General features: G+C 36.1%; 1 protein-coding gene across 3 annotated transcripts in view; it reads left to right on the top strand.

Moving 5' to 3' along the window:
* The window catches only part of FGF12 (fibroblast growth factor 12), a 490,004-nt gene extending 480,104 nt beyond the window's left edge, over positions 1–9,900 (top strand). For all 3 annotated transcript variants that reach the window (XM_090282136.1, XM_090282049.1, XM_090281968.1), the window contains one exon: positions 9,668–9,900. In XM_090282136.1, the coding sequence (XP_090138262.1) occupies positions 9,668–9,786 (119 nt within the window). In that variant the 3' untranslated portion in view covers positions 9,787–9,900. The remainder of the gene's footprint in view (positions 1–9,667) is intronic.
* The last annotated feature ends 16,509 nt before the right edge of the window (positions 9,901–26,409 follow it).

The raw sequence follows: 26,409 nt of genomic DNA, 5'->3' as shown, positions 1-26,409 counted from the left end.
TACTGTCTTCCATAGTGGCTGTACCAGTCTGCATTCCCACCAACAGTGCAGTAGGGTTCCCGTTTCTCCACATCCTCTCCAGCACAAGTTGTTTGTTGATTTGTTGATGATGGCCATTCTGACGGGTGTAAAGTGGTATCTCATTGTGGTTTTTACTTGCATCTTTCTCATGGCCAATGATGTTGAGCATTTTTTCATGTGCGTATAGACCTTCTGTATGTCCTCTTCGGAGAAGTGTTTGTTCAGGTCCTTTGGCCATTTTTTAATTGGGTTGTTTGTTTTCTTGATGTTGAGTCGTATAAGCTCTTTATATATTTTGGAGATCAGTCCCCTGTCTGTGATATCATAGGAGGGCTAAATTTTAATAGAAGAGGCAGCTCCCAAGCATGATAGCAAGCAAGAAGCCAGGGCACATGTGAGTAGGTGTGTGCAGGTGGGAATATGGAAACTTTCTCTTCTTGTCTTTTCTAAGAGTAATAGGAAATAAGGTAGCTTATTGATAAAAAGGGAGAAGAGCAGGAGTGGAAGAACATCAGAGAGGGAGAAGAATGGAGAGAAAGAAATGATAAGAATCAGGCCTATTGTCTGATTCTGAGGAGGGTTTGAGGTGTTGCTGGAAGTATGTGGAAGATAGAGAGGGTGTGGAACAGTCACTTGGGAAGAATTAGACGGGGGACTGACCAGAGAAATGTAGTAAGATTCCAGAAAGTACTGAGCACCTATGCCCGTGAGATTTGGGGTCAAGATTTTAACTTGAAACCAATCAACAAAGTTGTATGTTTTTCTCCAGAAACATTAAATTATTTGACTATGAACTTAGAGCAGGAACCCTGGAGTTACTCACACTTGAACTTGAATGCTGATTCTGTACTCTATCAGCACACTACTATGGACAAACAACCATTTTGTTCTTCAGGTTTCTCAATTGCAAAAGGGACCAACAGTGTATCTACCTTTTAGGGTCATTTATAATAATCTTAGTGTATATAAAATGCAGATACGTAGTAAGTGCTCAATTAATATTAACTGCGATTATGAAGGCGGCTGTTACTTAAGAGAATACCCATGGGATGCTACTTGGCCCTTGGTTTATTATAGTTGCCTGAGTTATAAATAACAGCAACTCCTGAGAGTTTGCTTTTTTCATACTTTGGAGAAAGGAATTATTTTAATTTAGGTTTTCCAGGAGACATTTTTGATAACTGAAATAAAAGTTATTGTTGAATGTTAAAAGTTGCAAATAGGGAATCTGAACTATCATAATGGCAAGGAATGCCTGCATATTTTGATAACTGCATTTGCAATAGTGGTACCAGTGAAAAGAATATAAAAGAAAAATGTTAAATGGAAAGCCTGCCTTGGAAAGAGAGGATAGATTTTATTTTTAACAAAACTTCAAAGCCCAGCAATACATATTTGGATTTTTTTTTCCAATGGCACAATCTTGCATTTAAAAATAAAGAAAAAATAGAGCGAATGCCAAATATTGTTACAAAGTTGGTAGCTTATTGTCTTTTATGACCTAGTGTAGCATTTTATTTTTTATACAGGACTGTAGGGCTGGCTATAGAGATATGGCCAGTGCATCTCAGGAAGCTGGGAAAACGACAGCCTTTATTATGGCAAGTCTTGAGGGAACTGGTGTCCACCGTACAGACGTGTTCTGCTCACGTTAATGGGTTGAACTGGGGATTTGTACTGAATGCTCTGTGTTAAAGTAATATATGATGTGGACTGTTGTTAGAAACCTGCTCTTATCTTGTGTCTGCAAATGAGGAAGAATATTCTCTCATCAAATCTCCCTACTTCATTTTTACTCTGAAAGCTGAGATGACTTCCTTGGCATCAATGTACTATAGATCAAGAAAAGTCAAAACATGAGTAAAAGGAAATATTCAGAGGAGGAGGAGAATGAGGGGGAGGGGACGAGAGGGAGGAGAAGGATGGGGAAGAAGATGAAGAAATTAAACATTTATCAGAATAGATTTTAAAAATAAGATGAAAACTTATTTTAAAAAGTGTACTAAAAACCAAATAGAAATGCTTCCTTTTACAGAACATTATCTCCTTTTACCACTTATCTAAAACTATTATACCATGTGTTAGAGGAACAGTGATATTTATCTCAACAATATCCTGTGAGGTAAAAAAAAAGAAGGTATATTTTTCTTAAAGAAGGAAGAGGGCAAGAAACATGATCAAGGGCAGCCCAGAAGGGCCAGATGAAAGAATGAATGGTAACAATATTAATCTTCAGATACTGCATCATCAGGACACGGAATAGTCTTAAAATTTGTTGGAGCATTGGGTAAAGTGAAATCTGAGAGAAACACAGTTAGAAAATAGTTCCATACCAAGTGCTAGCATTAAATCATGCCCACTGAATCTCAAATCCATATCAAAGAGTAGCCCATGAAGTTCAGAATGAGACAGGATTATATAGTAACATCCTACGTTGCCTAAATCAGAGGATTTATTTCCAGTTGTTAAATGGGTGGTGGCATTGAATCTGAGCTTCTGTTTAACGGGATCGGGAAGCTGGGAAGACAAGAAAGCTAAGGAGTTGAGTTTTTTTGTTTGTTCACTTTATTCTCAGTCTGGAAAATGGTCCTCATCAAATGGAACCAGAATATCAAACTTTGCTCTCATAGCTGTAGTGGACCAAGATGCATAAAACACAGGAAATGAGAATAAAATCTTTAAGAACAAGTTGATTTAAAAAAAATTTTAGAGACTCCTAAAGCAAGGTAAATCTATTCCTTATGAAATAATAGCTTATTATAACAGAAAGTGATAGAAAAACCCCCTTCTTAAATATCACTGTACTATGAACTACTGTACATCAAGAGACTGGGGTTCTTTGCAATTACTAATAAGGTCCTGATTATTAGGAAGGGAAAATCTTAGTCTTTCATGGGATAGGAATGATTTGAGAAGCACAAATTCAGAATGGCAGAATTTATATAACTTTGGAAGATCAGAACCTGGACAGTTCCCTAGACCTGCTTCTTAAAGATTTCCCCCGATTGCTTAGTAGTACGTGATTGGAAACTAATACCAGAACTTCAGATTCTACTAGTAGCTGTATAAAATTGTTATTAATGTTTACTATACAGTAAAGTATGTTATTTTCATATTTGAGGTTAGTAACTCTTGATTTGTCATTTGTTGTTTAGTTTTACGTGCTAAATTAAGCACCCCACAAGACCAAAGATAACCCTTCTCAACATGTTAATTATCTTGACCAACTGAACCCCATATTTCAACTGCAGTCAAAATTATGGTTCTTGGAGTATATTAAATATTATTCCTATTAAATAAGCAGGAGTGCCCCAGCTAGGTTTGTTTCTAAAACATAAGATTGTGTTCACGTGGCATCAGAACAACTCATGAAAGTTTCAGATGCTGCCAACCTTTTCCTATGGAATCCATGCAGTGAGATTCAGTTTAACTGATTCTTCTTGACTAATCTGACTGGCTGTATTCATGTCATTTAAACATAGTTAGACATTTCTCTAGATAAAGAGATTGAATAAATAGATTTTCCCCTATCTACTCATATTCTTGATGGACATATTATTAACTCTGCATTCACTATCAAATTGAGGCTGATACAGAGCATAATCATGGCTTAAATGGTCTAGCCAGGAATTCAGGAGGTCTGACACAAATTAGCCCTGTCAATCCCATCCCTCACTGCCTCTCTATTCTGCCACATTCTTCAGTCAGTCATTACTTATACAACCAGCACTTCATCCTTATTAATTGTTAGATCATCCTTCTCTCTAAACCCTCTTCATCTTGCAAGGCTAAATCAACATCAGGTGCCTTGTTTATGTACCACTTTCCATTTAACTCTCCGCTGTTGCCCTTTCTACCTATTGTTTTGTGTGCATACCTGTGTTCTCTTAGCTTTGAGCTCCTAGAGGGCAGGAACCAAGAGGTCATTTCTTGCAGATGATACAGAGTCAGGCAGATTGCCTGGTACAAATTAAGTATTCACTTGTTTATAGAATAAATGAACAAATTAATGCCTGAACAAATTCACTTTTGACTATTAGTTAACAAAGAGTAATTGAAATTTGAAAAGAGATAAAATGAGAAGTCAGTAATAGGATTAAAGTGATGCAAGATTAGTTAAGCCAAGTTAAAAAGATCAGTAGATGTTTGGTGCATCAGTTCATCCTATCAAAGGGATCCAAGATTCTGTTGATGCAAATAAAGGGTTAGGTTGTAACTAAGAATAAAAGACATTTATTTGAGCAAAAGATTGCAATCCAGGAGACACAGATTCAGGCAGCTACTTAAATTGTGCTCCAGAGAAGAAAGAAAGGTCGGCTTTATAAACGCAAAAGCCACAAGCTCAGTTGTCATTTAGGACCTCAATGCAAAAGAAGGATGTGGTTAGCTTAACAATGATTGGTTAAATATGTAAATAAAGGATGCAAAAACTTCAAGTGCTGTTCCCATTTCGGCCCTTGATGTAAATGAACGATGCTGCCTCGTGAAAGGATTGGCTCCTTTCAAAGTGAAGCATGTAGATGGTCTGGTTCCCATGGTAGGAAGGAAGTAAAACCCATGATGTGGTTTCACGGTTAGCTTAAAGGTTTAAATGTTCATGAGTGGGACCTGCATACAGCAAGATTCTTTATAGCCTCCTGGCTTCATTTTAGTTCCCTTGACAGAAATGACTCTCTCTTGATACTCTTCATTTACGACACTCTGCTTCTCCTAAGCATACATATGGAAGTCAGGTCCAATTGGGTCAGGAAGGTTTCTCAAATAACCTCCCCATCATATAGTAATTTATAAGTGTAGTTCTAATCAAAGCACTTCTCATCCAGAGAACAGAAAATTTTCTAAGACACCATTGTCTAATAGAAATAATATGAGCTATATATAATTTAAAATTTTCCAGTAATCATTTTTAAAATGTGAAATAAATTTTAATAATAAATTTAACTCAATATATCCAAAATATTATTATTTCAGTATGTAATCAATATAAAATGTTATTGCTACGACATTTTATTCTTTTTGTGTGGTCTTCGAAATGTAGTGTTTATTTTACACTTACAGTGCATCTGAATTAGGACTAGCCACATTTTAAGTGCCCAATGACCACATATGGCTAAATAGATACTGTATGAGGCAGTGCCCTCTTAAGATGTTCTCATCAGATTCTGTTATCCTCTCTCCAACCCTGTTACCCTTTCAATTATATCTCAACTCTGTCTTTCTTAGTACAGGCTTAAGACTAATATTTTTGACAATTTGTAATTGTTGGGTCTTCCCATGCATATAAGACATCTCTCTCTAATAGTCATTTCTTTGTTTATAGCTTATACTCAGATCACTTGTTTCTGTGGGTGTGTGACTTTGAAAAATTAAGTGTAATTATTAATTATGTTGCATAAAATGTATACAATATAAAATTTACCATTTTAAGTGTACATTTCAGTGCCATTATGTTACTTAACAGTAAATGGGGTCCTGCTGTACACCGTCACACTCTAGGCAAAATTCCTGAGGCAAAGTTTTGGTGGTAAAGGAAAGGAGTCTTTATTCAAAAGCTACACAACTTTGGAATAACAGCTTTCCACTCTCATTGGTCACTTAAGCCTATCAATTAAGGCTAAACTCCTTAATTCTTTAGTTACAGCTTGAATCACTTAAACCTATCAATCAAGGCTAAACACTCTAACACCTGAGTTCTCCTAGCATTCCCCATTAGTTTTTAATTATTTTTGTATGGTTAGTTTACAAACTAAAACAAAAATAATATATAAAAGCTACACAGTATTGGAAGAATGGCAGGCTTCTGCCTCAGAGCTCATCCCCTCTAGAATAGCCAACGAAGAATAGCCCTGCCACCTTCTGCCAGGCCAGCCCATTCCTAGCCTAGACCCAGAGTTCCATCCCATCCAAAATACCATTCAGGGGAAAACATAACCATCCAGGCAATCTCAAGAAAGAAAGGAGCCAGAGAGCCAGTCTGCTCTCTTTTTATTTAAAGTCTTCTGGCCCATAATGCTATGCACTCTGGAGGCTTTCAGCTTCTCAGCCAATGCCATCCTAGACTGTTTACCATGGCCTCAAGCAGCCTCCTGCTATGCCCACTAATCTGATAAGATCCCTCTGTGTTAATTAAGTGTATTTACATTGTTGTATAGCCATTGCTACATTCCATCACCTAAACTTCTTCATATTTCCCAACTGAAACCCTGTATCCATTAAATATTAATTCCTCGTTCTCCCTTCCCCCAGCCCCTGGCAACCATTATTCTACTTTCTGTCTCTATGAATTTAAGTACTCTAGGTATCTCACTTACATAGAATTGTAAACTATTTATCCTTTTGTGTCCAGCTTATTTCACTTAATATAATGTTCTCAAGGTTCATTCATACTGTGTCAGAATTTCTTTCCTTTAAAAGCTGAACAGTATTTAATTTTACGTATATTCACATTTAGTTTATTTATTCATCCTTTGATGGATGCTTTGGTTGATCCCACGTTTTGGTTATTGTAAGTTATGCTACTATGAACATGCATATGCAAATACAGTCAAACCTCGATTCTTGAACATTTCCCATCTTAAACAATTCAGTTGTTGACCAAATTGTTCAAAGTAATACTGAGGGGGGAAAAAAAAAAGCTGAAGGCAAGGTACTCCTTGACTTTAAATTATACTACAAAGCTATAATAATTAAAACAGTATGGTATTGTCAAACCAGATACACAGACCAATGATACAAAACTAAGAGCCCAGCAATAGACCCACATTTGTATGGGCAACTAATTTTTGACAAAGGAATCAAAAATATGCAATGGAGAAAAGAAAGACTCTTTAATAAATGGTGCCCAGGAAAAATGGAAAGCCACAAAAAAAGAGAAACTTAGACTGCTATCTGATACCATATACAAAGACTGGCTCAGAATGGATCAGACTTAATTATAAAACCTGAAACAATAAAATATGTAGAAGAAAACATAGGTACTAACTGTATGGACCTTGTTCTCAGAGAGGATTTTATGAATTTGACTCCAAATTCAAGGGAAATAAAAGCAAAAATAAATGAATGGGACTATATTAAACTAAAAAGCTTCTGCACAGCAAAAGAAACCATAACAGAACAAAAAGACAATCAACCAAATGGAAGAAGATATTTTCAAACAATACATCTGATAAGGGGCTCATATACAAAACATATGAAAATTCATACAACACACACACACACACACACACACACAAATCTAATTAAAAAATGGTGAAAGGACCTGAACAGACACTTTTCCCAGCAAGACATACAGATGGCCACCAGTTATATGAAAAGATGCTCAACTTTACTAGCTATAAGGAAAATGAAAATCAAAACCACAATAAGATGCCATCTCACTTAGGTTGTTAAAATTTCTATTATCAGTACATCAAGAAATAACAAGTGTTGGGAAGGATATGGAGAAAAATGATCCCTCATACTCTGCTGGTGGCAGTGTAAAGTGGCAGCCAGTATTGAAAACATATGGCGGTTCCTCAAAAAATTAAAAATAGAGTTACCACATGACTCAGCGATCCTTCTTCTGGGTATCTACCCAAAAAATTTGAAAACATTTATTCATAAAGATGTATGTACCCCTATGTTCATTGCCACATTATTCATGGTAGTTAAGACATGGAAACAACCTAAGTGCCTTGGATGACTGAATAAAGAAGATGTGGTTATATATAAAATGGAATACTGCTAAGCCATAAGAAAGATGAAATACTGCCATTTGTGACAATGTAGTTAAGTTTTGAGAGTATTGTGCTAAGCAAAATAAGTCAGATGGAAAAGGACAGGAACCACATGATTTCACTGATATGTGGGATGTAAAACAGAAGGCAACGGAAGAACAAACAGAAGTCTCATAGACACAAACAACAGTACGGTGGTAACCACATGGGAATGGGGGTGAGAAAAGGTTGAAAAGGTTAAAGGGGGTCAAATACATGGTGTCAGAAGGACACTAGATTCTGTGTGATGAGCACACAATGGAATATACAGGTGATATAGAATTGTACATTTGAAAGTTATATAATCTTATTAATGAATATTAGTCCAATAATACATATAATAATTTTGTATGATGTGCTTAACAAACATTTTGTATATATATTGTGTACTACCCAAAGTGTGGTTTGGGTTTTACCAGCATCAGCATCAACTGGAAGCTTATTAAAAATACAAAATCTCAAGCCCACTACAGACCTTTTGAATCAGAATCTGCATTTTAACCGTATGCGTAGGTGATTCAAAAGCACATTAACATTTAAGAAGCTCTACTACTGAGTATGTTGAATGAAACCTGTCTCCTCATCATGAAACTAGTCTGAGGAAAGTCTTATTGTATCTTAATTCTCTTAATCTAGAATTGGACTTAGAATAGCCTTAACCAAAACATATCACTATGTTCTCTAAAACATGTTATTCAAAATTCTCATAAAAAGATCAGCTCTTTCATTTTATTAAATATCTTTGGATGCTTAGAATGTGCTAGCCATTTCATCCTTATAGAAATGCTATTTTTCAAAATGAAAATGTGTCTAAGTTTACAGAGATAGAAAGTGGCTGAGTAATCATGTGGACCCAGGCAGTGTGGCTCCCAAATCGGTGTCTTATCCACCACACAACATCTGACATCTATTCACTCACAGCCATTCTCAGGTGTCAAGCACTAGCGCAAAGCTCAAGGAAAGAAGATATTTGATTAGAAAGAGCACTCAGATTAATAAGGCATGGTAGTGATGGTTCAGTACATGGAGGTACTTAACTGTTTTTTTCTAAGTCAAGGATGAAAATAACCCCAGATATTCAAGTGAAATGTTTCATATGCTTTTCTGCATTCACATGTCTATCTCGCAACAGTATAATGAATCTGTTTTAATGTACTCAATATGCTGATAGATCGTATTGTAAGAGAATAACTATGACCTGAAACACAGTGTTCTTTCTGTGCAATAATCTAGCAACAGCCATGATGATTTACAAATGACTGAGCTGCACAGTCAAACAAAACAATGGAGGCGAAAACAAATGAACTGTTTATGTAGATGTGAACTGAAATCACATGGTTGCATAATCACTTTCCCTGTTCCTGAGTAGCTAAGAAGCCATGGACTGTGTTCATTGAGTTAGGTGAAGGAAATCTGGAGTAACTGAGAAAATTGGGGGTATTTTTTAAAACTTTTTTATGCCTTCTCTCCTGTTGTCATTTCTTATGTAGGATATTCTGAAAATGGACAATAAATATTTCAATTTACCACAACAATGTCAATTACATTGGGGTTAGATTAGAAGGGTGTATATAAGGGTTTTTTTCTACCCAAACTGAATTGTAGAATAAAAACTAAAAGACAAAATATCTTTTACTGTCCTTTAAATGTAAGAGAACGGAAACCACTCATATATCTGCAGTTCAAGAAGACTTACGAGGCTGTACTGATAGAACTGGAAGAGGATCATGTGTATCCATTAAATATATTATCAAGTTAAAACTTGTTTTTGCTGCGGGGAGAAGAGCTCGTGCTGAGAATTAAGAGTAGTGTAAAATCTCATTTGAGATGTTTATTGAGACCAAACGATGTCTACAATTATAACAAGTAATTATTGCCGTTTTGCCTTCCAGTGTGTATGTACAGAGAGCCATCACTACATGAAATTGGAGAAAAACAAGGGCGTTCAAGGAAAAGTTCTGGAACACCAACCATGAATGGAGGCAAAGTCGTGAATCAAGATTCAACATAGCTGCGATCTCTTCCCTTTTTCCCTCTCTCATCCCTTCCCTTTCTCCCCTGCCCTTTACCAATTTCCTTCCAGTAAATTCACCCACGGAGAAAAAAATAAAATGGCAATGCAGGACCTAGCGGCTCCCCAAATCTTCCTTTGTGTAGGACAGGAAAATTGAACCAAAGCTTTCCTGTTGCAATGTGGTAGAAAATGCACATGCACAAAGATTAGCACACATATAAGCAAGGGTAAAATAAACCAAGACTCCACAAATGTTCAAGTAAATTGTGCATTTATTAGCAGAGGACTAATTGTAATGAAGACATAACTTCAATAGAGGTGAAATAAAGTTACTACCTTAAAGAAAAGGGTTTTGGAGAATGGAACTTAGAAATTGATGTAATCCCTTAAATAGCTTAAACTCTGGATAGTGCTGTGATGAGTGGTTTGTTTTGATTTTGTATTTTCTTTGGGCATCTGAAATTGACACAATTGCACCCTGTTTTCAGGATTTTTTTAAAGACCATGATATTGAACATTTATTTACAGATACATAACAAGGAATCATTAAACATCAAGTTGAATCTTATGGTATTAGCAGATTTAATTCCTTCATAAAAAGTTTCAGATTCTCTTAAGAGAGTGTCATATTTTTATGAAAGATATTAACCTAGGAACTCATTTTTTTGTTGTTTTGGTTTTTTTTTTAGTAAATTAGATAAAAAATTTTTTCTAAGGCCGAAGTAACTTTTGGGATTTTTTTTTGCTATCACCATGTCTGGGCAATGATGTACAATTTATGTGTTCTTACTATTTGGTCTGACTTTTACTTTGTGTGCACCTTTGAGAATATGGGTTCATGTCTACTTGTCTTGGGAGAGTTTTACCATGCCTTGCAGCAGGAAAGAAGGAAGAGGGGTTTACCTAAGAAAATACATCCTAGAAAATTGTTCAAAGCAAATTGTGTCTGCCTTTGTAACTTCCCAGAGTTTTATGTATACAGCATTTTCCAAACTCTGTCATGATGTTGGGAGGCAGGGCTGTGAAATTCCTAACTTTTGATCTTATGAAGCAGGTAGCTTGTTTGTTGCTATTACTCTCATTTATAAGTCTAGGGGACAATAAGTGTGTTACCTAGAACACAGAAGGGTACTTGTAATAGACTGAATTTTTCAGGGGTATAGTGAAACAATATGGAATTAACAGCTGTAATTTCAATAAACAGGGTTGTGTGAGTAACTTAAAGTAGCCAAAAATAAAACAAAAAATCAAAAATACAACTCACTGTAAGACTAGTCAAATGCATAGTTAGGAATACTGAAGCATTAGAAAAATATTAGGGAAGAAATGGACATTATTCAATTGCCTTGGAAATAGATCTACTTAGTCCTGCAAATCAGGAATGGTGTAGACACATCCAAATTAAAACAAAACAAAACATAATGTTAAAAAAATGTATGCAGACTTATGGATGTTATCAATGGGGAGACTTAGCATGTTACTATTCCTATAACTCTACTGTCCAGCATGTATTGTTCCAAATATGACTCCCTAAAATATATACACTTTGCAGAAGCTCTAGGTCCTCACTTCAATGACTTTGCCATTGGTTGTTGTATTCTTTCAAAATCACTGTAGTTTCTCTCACTCTACACAATCATTATTCTGCAATAGTGGTTTGTATACTTCACCAAGTATTCTATTTATGTTATCAGGAGGTTAGCAGAAAACAAAATGGAAGGATTTACCGAATCAACTGCAAAGAAGGAAAGTTATGCATCTAGGCAAGGATTTTGAACACAGATTTGCAAGAAATATTTTCAACTAAAATATTTTGAAAGTAACAAATAAAGACATTTAAATTTAAAAAAAAAAAAAAAAAAAAGGAACATTGCTCTTCTGGGAAAAGAATGCCCTTGTAAAAAAAATCTGGTTGTATTTCTCCTTGTCACTCTTGATTCAACTGGATTATAAGTGTACCTGTCACTTCCAGGACCAAACAAACCCCAAGCACAAAGCCTTATTTTCTTTGAAGAAATAAAAAGAGGCTTCTCCCAAATGGGTCACAGGCTCATTTAGCATGAAATGGCTTGAGCTTTTGTGGGGATACATACACACGCACGTATACACTCACCACAAATTCATCAGTAACACAAATGACAGTTTCACAGAGTGTAATCCATTACACCGATGAGTTCATGACAAAATACATTTAACCCAGTTAAATATTATGAAAAATATGATAGAGATATGAATCTCCAACAAAATTCTTCCCTCTATTTTCAGTGGCTGTTCGTTTGTCATCTAGAGTTGTATTTGTCTCCTTCCTGATATCCGTTAAGAAGCAGAGTTCAAACTACTCAATTTGTAATTTTTTCTCTATATCATTTAAGCAACTGTTCACCACAGTGAAATGTTTTGGATATTCGCTTTGTCTTAGTTACAATTAATTTCAGAGAATAAGTTGGAAACCTCGTATTACTTTTACACATTAACCTGACAAAAATTCTGGTTTAGAGCAGAGGTTAACATTTACTTAACTGCTGCTTACTTTGTAAGCACATGAAACCTGTAATACAAAATGTCAGTATTCACAGTCTAGGTTTTTTAAAAAATAGCATATTAGCTTCCTCTGAAAATATAAGCCAGTTTAATAGTTCATTTTTCAGGTTTGTTCCAAGTAACAGAATTCATTACTTTGATATTTATTATTCCAATTTCTGGGTCTCAATTCATCCATCATTCATTCTCCTGTAAGTGAAGTAAGCTTGTATAAGAAAATAATTCATTGAGATGTTCTTAGGAGAAATAGGACTTCTAGCAAAGCTTGTAATTGGCTATGCACATGTAAGTTCAGACATGTTTATTCTAAGAGTCCTTATTGTAACATGTTTCAAAATCACTGGGCTTAAGAATGAGAACAAAACCTTTGAGACTCTCTCAAAATAGATTTCTGGTCCATACACCTAACTTGGTTTTTAAGCTAAAAGTTTGAGGTATAGAAACAAAATGGTGCTGATGTTTCATTTGCTAATTTAAGAGATGTTTGTGCCTCAGGAAACTGGAGGACAGCAAGCAAACCTATTCTTGATCACAGTAATGGTAGGTTTTAAATTATACAAATGAATTTTATAGCACATTTTTAGCCACAGTGAACTGACCCCATAAAGAGACATCAATTTGATGCACATTGTGATGCTTGATGGACCTCCTTGTAGTCCAGATAGTTCTTAGAATTCTTCTATTTAAGAAAACAACAATACTGCAGCTACGTCTTATATATAGATCGGTGGTCCTGTGGTTGCAGTAGCAAGAGATGAGAGCATTAAGACAAAATTAAAGGATCGAGAATGGCTTAATGTGTATTAAAATTTTGAAGGTCCCAACTTAGGACAACTGATTTCTTGGTGAAGAAGCCTGACTACATCAACAGTACTTTTTTTTAAACACAGACCCAGAAATAGCAAACCTACCATTCCACTTTCATGACTTGATCTACAAGGCCTTGCTCTGTGAAAGGTTTCCATGAAGTTGCTTCATTTCATCTGCACAAGGTGAAACACATTCAAACAGAAAAATGCCCCATTCATTTTAATATCATAAAAGGCTGAGATTATTTCTCTGTCATAAATTGTAAATAGCATTTTTTAAAAATCAGAATCACATTTAAAACAGTGGGTTGTTCTACAAATATATATGTGTATATATACATATGCTTCTGAAATAAGGATATATTATATAGAGTTTTTATTTGATTTGTGGTATTTAGTCATAGGTAATCAAAAATAAAGAGACTTGAATGTAAAACTTTATATATAAATGTATATTTCTAATGATAGTAGAAATTGCCACTTTATAATAAAAGAAGAAACAGGTGGGAACAATAATCAAAGCACATGCTCCTCCAGAACTTCAGTGCTTCTGAATCCCCTCTTTGATGCAGAGGCAACTATTTTTTTATTTCTAAAAAGTTACCTTAAAAACCTATACTTCCTGAAACAGATTCCATGATGAGTCATAGAAAATTGAAAAATTATGGTTAAAAGCAGAAAAGAATGCTAAATGGTGGTCTTTATTTTTCAGGATTTTTCCTGAAGCCCAAGTTAAATATTTAATATTTAAAACCAAAAGCAAGTGAAAATGGTCATGTTCAGAGGTGATATACTGAATTTCAGGAACATACAGAAGCAAAATATATTTAACATTGTGATAATAGCATAAAATAATGTCATAAAATCGCATCATCAGATGTTTTATTAGTTGGAAAGAATGAGTTGATGCTTCTTTGTCTTTGCTCTAAGCACAACCTAAGAAGACAGTGGTGTTCATTTCACTGAAAGCTGTTCAAAAGTCCAAAATATACTCCCATGAACAGAACTGGTATTAGCTCCATTATAAGGTTAAATGTTACAATCTTAAGAAATTATTGACCTTGAAATGTTTAATAAACATGTTGTATGAGAAATTGAACAAATTCATGTTTTGATTTTGCATTAAAGCTCAGATTATTAAAATCATTTTTGAGGTCAGATTTGTAAAATATTTATACATCAAACCCTCCTGAATTAAAAAGCAATTAAAATCTTGAGATGATCCTGCATGTACACAAAATACTTGGACCTTTTTATTTTTTACATTAAATTTCTTTGGGAAGTGTCTCTCCTTTTTGTTTTTTAAATGTGTTTATCTGATAATGTGTCACTGATAAAATACCATGCCTTATAAAAAGATAAAGAATTGGTTCATAGATGGGGAATAAGTCAAAAAATTTTGAACACTGCAGTCAAAAGTAAAAATCATTTTCTAAATATGGAGCTACTTGTGGTAAACTTGACATTTCGCTTTTTTAGGATTAAGAACTAGAGCAATTCATTTATTCATAATTTACTACATAGAGGTTCAGCTAACTTTAGGGATCAAAAACAAAATTATAGTCTCAAAAAATCCCCAAAAAGCAGAAATGTAAATAAGTAATGTAATACTTGAAAGTAAGTGCTACAATAGATCGGCAGCCGTCCGTCTCGAGAGACGATGGTGTAGCTTCTTAAGAGTCTATCTGCACCGCCGAGAATGGTTGTGCAGTCCGACTCGGGAGTGACACGGTATCTGTCTCCTCCCGTGTTGAATCGACATCTTGCGATGACGCTGGAGTGTCCTCTCCAGTGAAGCTGAAGCTACAGAGCCTGGGCAGGGTGATATGGAGGGTCTGCTGTTGCCCATGCAGCAGACCCCCCCTCTCTTCGCAGCTGAAGGGTCCAAGGGAAAGACGGAGTCAATACAGCTTGGCTTCAGGTGCGCCGCAGGAGTTGCCGGTGTTGACTACAACGTCAAACCGCCTTAGGGACTCCGGCTCCGGATTTTCTGTCGGGGTTTACTCCCTTAGCCTTTCCCCTGAAGAGGTATGCCGCAAGGCAGCGGAGGTTTTTTGGAGTCAGAGTTTTCCTTCTCTGATGTGCCCTGACTGGAAGATCGAACCAGCGACACTTAGCTCGCAGGCCGACGCTCAATCCACTGAGCCAAACCAGCCAGGACAGCTACAATAGATACATTGCTAAGATTTTATATACAATTGATGATGTAACAACAAAACCTAGAGGGGAGACAGGGACTGAGAAAATACTAGATTTTACTGAGTAGTAAAAGACAACAGGGGGCCCCTCAAGAAAAGAAAATAGGTTGAGGAAAAATTATGAAGACATGAAAAACACGACTTGCTCAGGAAATATTTATGAATGAAACCAAGAAAGCATGTACAGAGGAGGAGGTGGGAAAAAACTGAGTTAAGATTAATAAAAAGGAAAAGTTATTCAAGTTTTGCCAATGCACTCTGGATTTGTTTAAGCCTCTGTATCTGTGAGGATGCTTCTGGTTGCATCATAACAAAATCCCAAGACCAAATGGCCTTCATCTAGTGGTTCCCAGCATCATCTCTGAGATTTAATTTGTCCATATTTCTCTCAGCTCTTCTACCTCCATGTATAATAACTTCACTCTTGGAGTAGGGATTCTCTTACAAATTGTAGACAACATATTTATGTTACCTATTTTCTCTTATAATCTCCCAGAAAAAATCTCAAATCTTCCAATTTTGGCCATTTGTCCATAATTGAATAAACTACAGTGGTCAGGAATTTGAGATATGTTGACTAGTTTAAGTGGATCAGGACCTCTTCCTAGACTTGTAGGTAAGATGTACTTTTCTAAAGATACAGGTTTGCATTGATGAGTAGTGAATATCTGAATGGAATTCAGAGTGAATTATTAAGAGAAATTGCAAATGAATTCTGAGTAGCAAAAAAATTAAATAAAAATAATAAAACAAATCTCCATTATCTGTTAACGAATCTAAATCCTATCACAGCTCATTGGATAGTCCAAAACCTGGCAGAGAAATGCAAATGTTGTTAAATTAAAGCCGCTTTCTTAAACCAGAGTTACTAACAAAGGCAGTGAAAATTCCATTTTGCTCGCATTATCAAATGCCTGCTATGCCAAAGGCACTGACTGTGTGGGTCACTGAGGAAACTATAAACAGCTGCAGTTTTAAACAAAAGTGGTCCATTTGACAATAACTCAATGTATCTGTTATGCCCAATGCATTTATCGATTTTCTTAAGATTTTATTTATTTTTTCAGAGAGAGAAGGGGAGGATAAATAGAGGGAGAGAAACATTGATGTGAGATAGAAGCATCAACCGATTGCCTCCCATATGCATCTGGATCAAGGACTGAATCCACAACCCCAGCAAGTAGCTTGACCAGGAATTGAACCAGTGACCTTTTGCTTTGCAGAATGACACCTAACAAACTGAGCCACACTGGTCAAGGCACATCTAATGCATTTAGATGAAGATCACAGAGAAGAATAGAAAATGCATTTTGGTTATTCTAAATCAGAAGTTTTTATCATATCTACTTTTTCATAACCATAAAAACACTACTTAGATTAAATAATTACAAAATGTTTCTTAAAATGTCACTCAAGCAGTCATTCCAGGTCTAACACTCAGGGCTATTCAGGACCTCAAAAACCTGGGAAAGCAACACATGCCATTATTAAATCTTCTCTACAAATTATAGCATATGTTTGACCACTTTGAGTGGTGTTAAATACATTACTTTCCCAAAGCAGCCTATTATATTTATGGGCAGTATTGATTTTATAATGTTCTTACTTATATGAAGTAACTTGTTCTGTAGCTTCTAACTATTGCTTCAAATTTCACCCCTAGGGCTATTCAACATCACTTTAATCCTCTACCTATGAGACACTGTTAACAGATATTTGAAGATCATCATTCCTTCTCACTCTTCAAGTATTCTCTACTCTTGCAAAATATTTTGAGATATTTTAAGTGTTTTATTTCTTTACCATTCTGTTTACTCAGAACAAACTCTAATAACTTGGAGTGCACAATACAACATGATGTTTCTGATATAATCTAGCTGGTCTGAAACATTTCCATATTTGCTCATTCTTGAGATTAGATTTAATGTATATATAATACTGTTTTATATATGTGTATATATATAAATATATAATAGTATTCTATACATTGCATTCACTGTTTTGACAACCTCATCCCCCAAAGTTTCAACATTCAAGTTCATTTCTATTTTTTCACCTTTTCATCTCTTCATCTCTATGAATCAAACTAAGGCAGAAGAGTGTTAATAGACTGATAAGAATAATTCTAATCCAATAAGTCTGAGGAACATAAACTATAATAGAGGCATTATTCAGAATCTTACAGATATACTAGACTCTTTCCATTCAAAGGTTAATCATGAATCCTCTTCTTAAATTTGTGTTATCATACCTTTCTTATCTCACCTCACTTAACTAAAGCAAGGTTTCAAAGGCAGTCATTCTGATGGAAGGTCTTTGTCTTTAGGAAATATGTGTTCTTATAGGAGATACATGGTTTTACTCCATTTTAATTCTATCTCCTCTCCTAGTCATTCTTAATTTAATCTAACAATCCCTTACCCACATGATTTAGAATCATCAAAATTATTACTTACTCAGTGACTCATTATTTTCTTTTGTAATTTTAAATTTTACTTGTTTCAATACAGGGCGGGTCAAAAGTATGTTTGCAATTGTTCATATGGAAACTAATACAGTAATTAATAAAAAATAATACAAGAAAAAACTTTCACATATTTACAACCTTAAACCTACTTTTGTCACCCCATGTAATTATGTCCAGATCTCTTCCAATTCCGACTCAAAATTTTCTCCTCTGACTCAGCTTACAGTGTCCTGGTGCACACTCACAAAAATTCCTACACTGGCAACATTGCTGAGGCCTTGAGGACTTGATAATGATTTTTTGCTTGCCTTTGTCCAGGAGTGACAACTTGGGTAGGCATCCAACCCTTTGGGGACCTTCTTTCATAAAATTATTTTGGTTTTCCACCGACCTGCTTTGTTTTTTGCAGAGGAGATTATTTGAAAGTAATATGCATTCTCTGGGCAAAAGCTTTCACAATTATTTTTCTTAGGAATTTAAAATATTATCAGTATTGTCATGTTATTTTTCTAACCCTTTTGGCAAGCTGATTTAGAAGACAATATTAATTCATTGTCGTCGGCGGCGGCAGCCGTCCGTCTCGAGAGACGATGGTGTAGCTTCTTAAGAGTCTATCTGCACCGCCGAGAATGGTTGTGCAGTCCGACTCGGGAGTGACACGGTATCTGTCTCCTCCCGTGTTGAATCGACATCTTGCGATGATGCTGGAGTGTCCTCTCCAGTGAAGCTGAAGCTACAGAGCCTGGGCAGGGTGATATGGAGGGTCTGCTGTTGCCCATGCAGCAGACCCCCCCCTCTCTTTGCAGCTGAAGGGTCCAAGGGAAAGACGGAGTCAATACAGCTTGGTTTCAGGTGCGCCGCAGGAGTTGCCGGTGTTGACTACAACGTCAAACCGCCTTAGGGACTCCGGCTCCGGATTTTCTGTCGGGGTTTACTCCCTTAGCCTTTCCCCTGAAGAGGTATGCCGCAAGGCAGCGGAGGTTTTTTGGAGTCAGAGTTTTCCTTCTCTGATGTGCCCTGACTGGAAGATCGAACCAGCGACCCTTAGCTCGCAGGCCGATGCTCAATCCACTGAGCCAAACCAGCCAGGGCGAGACAATATTAATTAATTACTTAATAACTGTACTATGTCCCTTATATGCATACTCATGTACAGTCAGCTGCTGTTTAAGGATGGGAATGACTTCTGATAAATACGTTGCTGGGCCTTTTTGTCCTTGCATGAACATCATAGAGTGCACTTACACAAACATGGAAGGTATGGCCCACTACTGTAATTGTATGTGCTATACTTTTGTAGGAATGGCAGTACAGTAGACTTGTTCACAACAGTATCAATATAAAAAGCACTGAGCAATTATAGCCTGAACCCTGATAGCTGGCATTTCTTTGTGTCATACAAGTGCCTGACTTAGCTTTGATTTCAGAGACATCCACTTCCACGAAGCTGTTTGGAATAAATCTAATATGAGCCACAGGACAGGATAAAGGGCCAGGCCGCCTGCCCTCACTAAGGCCCCTTAGTTTTGAAAACCTTAATTTCAATAACTGACCTTTTGGTTTCTTGCTTATTTCTCTTCCCACATTTTAAATTCCCCTTTTGTTTAAATTCACTAATAAAGAGTTAGTCCTTGAAACCTAGGCCCCCAAGCTAAACCCTAATAAAAGCAGAACTCCAGGTCCGTGTTGCTCTAGCTGACTATTGGGTCTTCTCTCTCCCCACTGTGTTCCCTCTGGCATGCCTTGTGTGCTCCAGAGCCTATGATAAACTCTTTTCTCCTTCAAAGTTTCCTAATGGTTATCGCTGAAGGCATCTTGCAATTGCAATAAGAACAACAAGAGTCATATCTAGTTCTAACATTGATGTAGAAAGGGGAGATGTCTGTGGGAGGCTCACAGGAACCCGGCAATTTTAGCAGATGGCATTACTATGCGAAGACTGAGACCTGCACAAAACAGGAATGCATTGTATTAAAACCTTAGCGAGGATAAGGTGTCACTAGGCCATAGGACTTTTTCAGCTCCGTTATAACCTTAAAAACCACCATCTTATATGTGGTCTGTCATTGACCTAAATGTCATTATGTGGTGTATGACTGTATTAGCCCTGCCTCTTCATTGCTATTTATTGTCTTTGAAAACATGTGAGTGAATCAGAGAAACACACAAAGACATGCACAAGGAAGTCTTCAATGTATGAATTACACATCAGCCAGTCTATGCTTTAGCTTGCCTGTCAATTCCATTTTCATCCCTTGCTTCATTTTTTTTTTGCTTCTTCAGTAAATCTCCAAATTGTCACACCACTTGTGTGACTGATTTAGCTCCTAACTAGTTTATATTTTTTTCCCTAATGTTTTGAGTAGTTATTTTCCTTGGGCAGATAACCCTGGAACAAACTAGCACAGAGTATATTGGCTCAGCATACCTGGTTAAGTAAGAGAATGGCCATTTTAATATCTTTACTTGGTGGTCTCACTGAGGTACAATCCCACCCACACTATGTCAACCTGTGTGGCACTTGTAGGCACATGTACGAACTAAGCATGGATTACAGACAAAGGTGACACTGACCTGCTTGACTCATATCTTAAAAGCCGGAGCTATCCCTCACTTGGCTGAAAACAAATGACCATGGCCTGTTAGAATACAGCCAACATAACTGTCTGTGGACGTGCGTGTAGCTATTCACTTCTCCAGTGCAGGGTATGTAGTTATTTGGAACCTGGGTGTCAAAGTAGGAACTGGAGGGGTTAGCTCTCCCCTCTTCCTGCTTCCCCAATCCATGGTTTCTACAACTAAATCTAGGTTCTGGTCAAGTCCATGGAACTGTCTTTTAGGTGAAAAAGACCAACAATTAAATCATCAGTCAGAATGCATAAGGTGATGGAATTTTCAGATCTTTTCCATTTACTTAAGGAAACAACGGAACCTATTTATTTCTTAGTCCTGATTGCATATTATAATTACCTAGACTCAAGTCCTTCCCTTCCTCCACCTCAAATCCTGAGGTAATTGTTTCAAAGTGAAAACAGGTGATTCTCATCGGTCACAGCTAAGAACCTCTCTACTAAATGGACTCTTACAAAACCAATGTTCACATTTCGTAAGTGACTATTTAGACTGGATGACTCTGGATTTCCAGACCTCTGGTAAGTTGTCAACATTCGTATGAATAAAAGACCCCCTTTCTGAGGAGGCTTAGACAATTTAACAGCAGATGATGTTAGATGCCAAGCCAGTGTAATGTCACTGACATACTCTGGCGTCTTGCCTGATCTAGAGATGGTGTAATGGTATATTTAGAGATTTCTTGATAAGAAACTTGGTCTTATATTGAACTCTTGTCTATATACTTGGAGTTGATTCAAAGACACTTACTTCTGAGTAGAAGGATGTTTGTTTCAACAGCCCCATTAAATGATTGCTCACTTTCTACACAAGATATTTGGATCTGGATGAGGTCAACAAAGTGTGGCTGCTGTCTTGAAACAGTAGTTCTGAAAGTCATCAAGGGCATCTGTGAAGTATCTGGACCTTTGTAGAAAACTGGCTTTACTTGTCATCTCTTTTGTCATGGTACACACTGCCATTTTGTTCAGAGTAAATGTGCTAAGGAAGGCTCCTCTGTTACTTGGAAAGTAGCTCACTTTCCCCAGGAAGTGCAGTGCTGGCTGTGAGCTGTCTCCTAGTGCTGTGGTCTGTTTGATTTATTCTTTTGGAACAGGTCATCAATTCCTAGGACAGAATTAAGTTGCAACAGCTTTTACCACACTTTCACTCAGAGTACCTGGCCCTGTAAACAAAATTGTCACCCCTGATATTTTCTTCTCTGCCCAGTACTACATTCTAGGAATCAAACAGGCAACATACATCCCTTCCTCTATCGTCTATACATGGACTGACCTGCCACAAGCGAGAAAAGAGAACTCTGTGTCTGCTCATGGAAGCTAAGTAATTCAGTGGTGTTTGTTCCTATGTTTTACCATTTAAGCCTGTCCACCCTGTATTTCTCCAGTGCTTGCTCTTATCATTTCCCTCAGAAACACAGCTTGACATAAGCTCGCTTACCTTTTCCCAATGATGTGAATGGGAGAGTTACAAATTTACTTCAGGTTGTCCCAAGTTCTTGGACTCAGAACTGCTAAATGCAAGCAGTGTGCATCAAAAGGACACACACACACACACACACACACACACCACACCCCCTCCTGGGAACCGGCTTACTTTCTCTGTCTTTGTCAAATGTCAGCCAACTCGTCTCAGGAAAAACCAGAGGAAATTTGCTCCTTTATTATTTTCTAACAGGGGAGACTAGAAATTGGGTCAGACCTAGTCTGATCATTACAGAGCTTAATGTCCTTTCATACATCTTTGACTCTCTCCTTGTATGATTATTGATTTTTCAATGGATCTCCTAGTAACAAACCCCCCTGGCATAGGCTCAGGACACCCACACCAGTGAACTCTTAATTCAGTCCTGAAAGGATGCAGCCTACTTCTTCCATCTTATTACTATTACTATTATTATTACTGTGATTTCAGCAATATCCTGAAAGGCTAAAGAGGGTATTTAGTAAAGTATTAGGTGATAATATTTAGAAAGTTAGAAAAGTTCTTATATAAATCCAGTTGCTGTAGCAGCTTAAGCAAGTTAATTCCTTTTCTAAATTTCTGCTTGCTCTTTGTAAAATGGAGATAATTAGCAAAGCAGAGATTACTTTGATTGTCTGATTTTCCTTATTCATTCTGAAAATCTATGTCTTTTAATCAGTATGTTTTGATTGTTTGCATTTAATGTAATTATTGGTATGTTTGGTTTGTATTTACTATTTTATTTTCTTTCTGTTTGTTTTTTCTGTTAACCTCTGTCTTCATTTCCCCTCTTTTAAAAACTTCTTTTGGATAATTTGGTGGTTTCCTTGGGGATTACAAGAAACATATTTAACATTTACAGTCTACTTAGAATCTAATATTTTATCACTTTGGGTGGAATATAGAAACCTTACTACCATATAAGTCCCTTTAGCCTCTCTCTTTATATTATAGTTATCTGCATACATTAATATCCCTATCAGATATTAAAATCTTTGCCTTCAACTTGCAAATCTATTTTAAAGAATGCAAGAACAGTATAATAAATTCTATTTACCCAGATGTTTGGCATTTTTGTTGCTCTTTCTTCATTCCTAAAGATCCACGCTTCCTTTAGATATTATTTTTCTTTGCTCTAAAGAACTTTCTTTAACAATTTCTTTAGAACGTATCTGCTGGCAATAAATACCCTAGTTTTTCTTCATCTGAAAGTTTTTCTATTTCACCTTCGTTCCTGATGTATATCGTCGTTGAATGTAGAATTCTGGTTGACAGTCTTTTATTTTTTCCCAACAATTTAAAGCTTGTGTCACTTCTTTCTGACCCCTTAGGTTGTTCTGTGCTTGATAATGAGTCATTTTCTCTGAGGATTTACAGCATTTCCCCCCCAGTAACTTTCAGCCGTTTGATTATGATACGTCTGGACATGAATGTGTTTGTATATCCTGTTTGGCATTCACTGAATTTTTTGAATCCTTAGGTCTAGTTCTTTTGCCAAATTTGGGACATTTTCAGATATTATTTCTTTAAATGCTTTTTTCTGCACTAAACTTCTCTTCTTCTTCTGAGACTCCAATGACATAAGTGATAGATTTTGGGGGGTTATTTTCCCACAAATCTCCAAGGCTTTTTTCACTTTTTCAATCTCTTTTGTTCTCTGTTGTTCAGATTTAATCATTTTTATTGATTTAGCTTCAAGTTCATTAATTCTTTTCTCTGTTATCTCTCTTCTGCTACTGAATTGGTCAAGGAGGACTTTGTTTTTGTTTTTGCTTATTGTGTTTATACCTCTAAAATTTCCATTTGGTTCTTTTTAAATATATTCTATTTATTTAATACCTTTCCTATTTTTCCTTTGGTTTCAAGAGTCAGACAATTCCAACATTTTTGCCATCTCATCATTGGTATCTTTAATTGTATTATTCCATGCAAATTAATATTTTCCTGGTAGCTCATATGCCAAATAAGCTTTTAATTGTATGTTGAGCATTTTGAATGTATTATATATTATGAAACCGTGGATCTTCTTCAATTCATAGGAAAATATTGACTTGTTTTTGTTTTTGTAGGCAATCATCTCGTGGGGTTCAGAACCTACAGTTCCTACCAGACTTTTGCATCTGTAGTTTCAATGCCAGAATGCTTTTCAAAACATTCCCAGTGCTTTTTGGCTGTGTCCAGTGTATATGCCACCTAGTGGTCAGACTATGGCATGGGCAGTAGTATATTCAGTTCTTCAAGTCTTTTGTATGCTAAATAGTATCAGATCCACCTGTGCACAGCTTGGGAATGAGTCCTGTCCACGACCTCCTCACACTTTCTAGTTCCTTGGGGCTCCTTTATTTTCATTTCAACTAGAGAGCTGGATTTTAATTCTCCCGCTCTACAGTGTACTTCTAAAGTGTGCCCACATTCCCAGCCACACACTCAAAGGATGAGCAAGACAAAAACAAAAAACAAAAAACAATAGCGGTTGGTCCTACACTTTTGGAAATACAATACTTCTGCTGAATGTAGAGGAAGGTTCGTTGACTCAGAGCTTTGGCTACACTGGGCTTCCCTGTGCCACAGGATTACTTAGGCCATGGGAGAAAAGAAAAAAAGAGAGAGGAATACAATAGAGGACTTCCACCTTCTCTCTGAGGAGTGTGAGTCCCCTCTCCTGCCCCTTGAACCAGTTCTAGAGGACCTGTCCTGAACTCGCTCTGTCTACTACTTTGTTCCCACTGCATTATTAGTTGAGGGGTATTGGAGGAAAAGTTGGTAAAGTCACCACCCATTAATCAGTAATTGAATCATGGACCTCTTTCCCAATATGCCTGCTACTTTTCATAGCCCTCAAATTGCTGCTGTATGTATTCTGTTTAGATTTTATTCAATGCAATACAGTGACTGGTAGTTACTCCATCTTATCCAGACTAGACCCTTGATATTCTTTAAAACTCCAACAATTTATGACATTTAATTATGTTTTAATTATCTTATCTAGTGAATTTACTGAATAAAAGTTTTCCCTCAAAAGCCAGGTATCAAACAAAAGTGTAAAACCCAGGAGAAATTAAAATAAAATATTCCAATACTCTGCCAATCTTGCATGATTTAAAAAAAAGTGAAATATCCCATCCAACGCAGTCACCACCTCAATATAAAATGTGATACCAAATGATGGTCAAAATATGAATTTTGAAATAATATTTTAAAAAATGAGAAGATAATAATAGCTATTTTAAGCCTTTCTATTTAGTCTACTGATACAGATTTAGAAATATGGGGGAAAACGGCTTTCAATTGGACATTTTAAAGGTTGTCATAGATATTACTTAGTGTGTTTCTTCTGCAAATCAGTACACTATATATACACAATCACTATAAAGCCACACTGCCTGTGAGAGTCTGCAAAATCCTTTTACAGAAGACTCACAAAGATTAGGAAAAATTACTTCTCTGATACTGACATATTAATTATGAAATATTAAATATCAGTAAACACATATATGCATTGTACCATTCTTGAGATATCCTCTAAAATATTTATTTACTTAAGGGTCAGTGTCCATATTTAGCTCATGTGAGACAGTCTTTTTTTAATTAAAAGTAACTAATGGTTTTTCTGAATTTTGAGTCATCAGGTTTTTAAGAAAATAATATAGACAATATAGGTAAATAATATTCTTCCTCTTAGAACCATGTCACATTTGCACCTTTAAATATAATTTGATTGCTTCATACACTTCCTTTCTTGCATAGCAATCTTTTCTATCAGACTGTGAGATTTTTGAAGTTCAGAAACGTAGTTTGTTCAGATAGGTTGGCACAAAACATAATTTAATAATCTTCAGATTGTTTCAATTATGCAAAAAATCAATCATAAAATTTCAATATGATTAATTTTTTTAAGCTGGCCATATCAAAAGAAAGAAAGAAGGAAGGAAGGAAAAAAGAAAGAAAGAAAAAAGGAAGAAAGACATTTTTAAAAAGAAATTATAAATGTATTTTATGCAATACAATCTTTGCCTCCTAACTACAGTATCTGGCATTCACTGTATTACTGCTAATTTTCTTTTTTTTCTTCTTTATTCAAATTTACATTACTGGTGGAAAAATTTAAGCCAGTATTCTAAGTAGTGTGTGGGAGTCTTCTCTGAGCACAAATCTTATTGATATATAATAGAATATGTGCATATATTTTAACTCCCACATAATCTTCTAAACTGCTCTCCTGAAGTCTGTAGAGCATATAATCTAGTTAGATGCTTTCTGCCTGGGATTCTGGTTGAAATCATCTCAGGGCTAAATGTAACCTTCTGTAGTGTTCAGATTTAATGGAAAGAAAATTCCTCTTTTCAGTCAGCAAAATCTTCAACATTCCGTGGTTACCCAGGATAAATGATGTAGAACAGCATTGTCCAATAGTTACAAAATGAGAGCTGAGTATGTAATTTTAAATTTTCTATTAGCTACATTAAAAAGGTAAACAAAACAGATGAAATTTTGACAGCACATACATATA

The sequence above is a fragment of the Furipterus horrens genome, unplaced genomic scaffold (genome assembly GCF_987537825.1).
Source record: "Furipterus horrens unplaced genomic scaffold, mFurHor1.1.pri manual_scaffold_1, whole genome shotgun sequence".
In the NCBI taxonomy this organism is placed as follows: Eukaryota; Metazoa; Chordata; class Mammalia; order Chiroptera; family Furipteridae; genus Furipterus; species Furipterus horrens.
The sequence above is the reverse complement of the archived record's forward strand: the minus strand, read 5'-3'. Positions and strand labels throughout refer to the sequence as shown.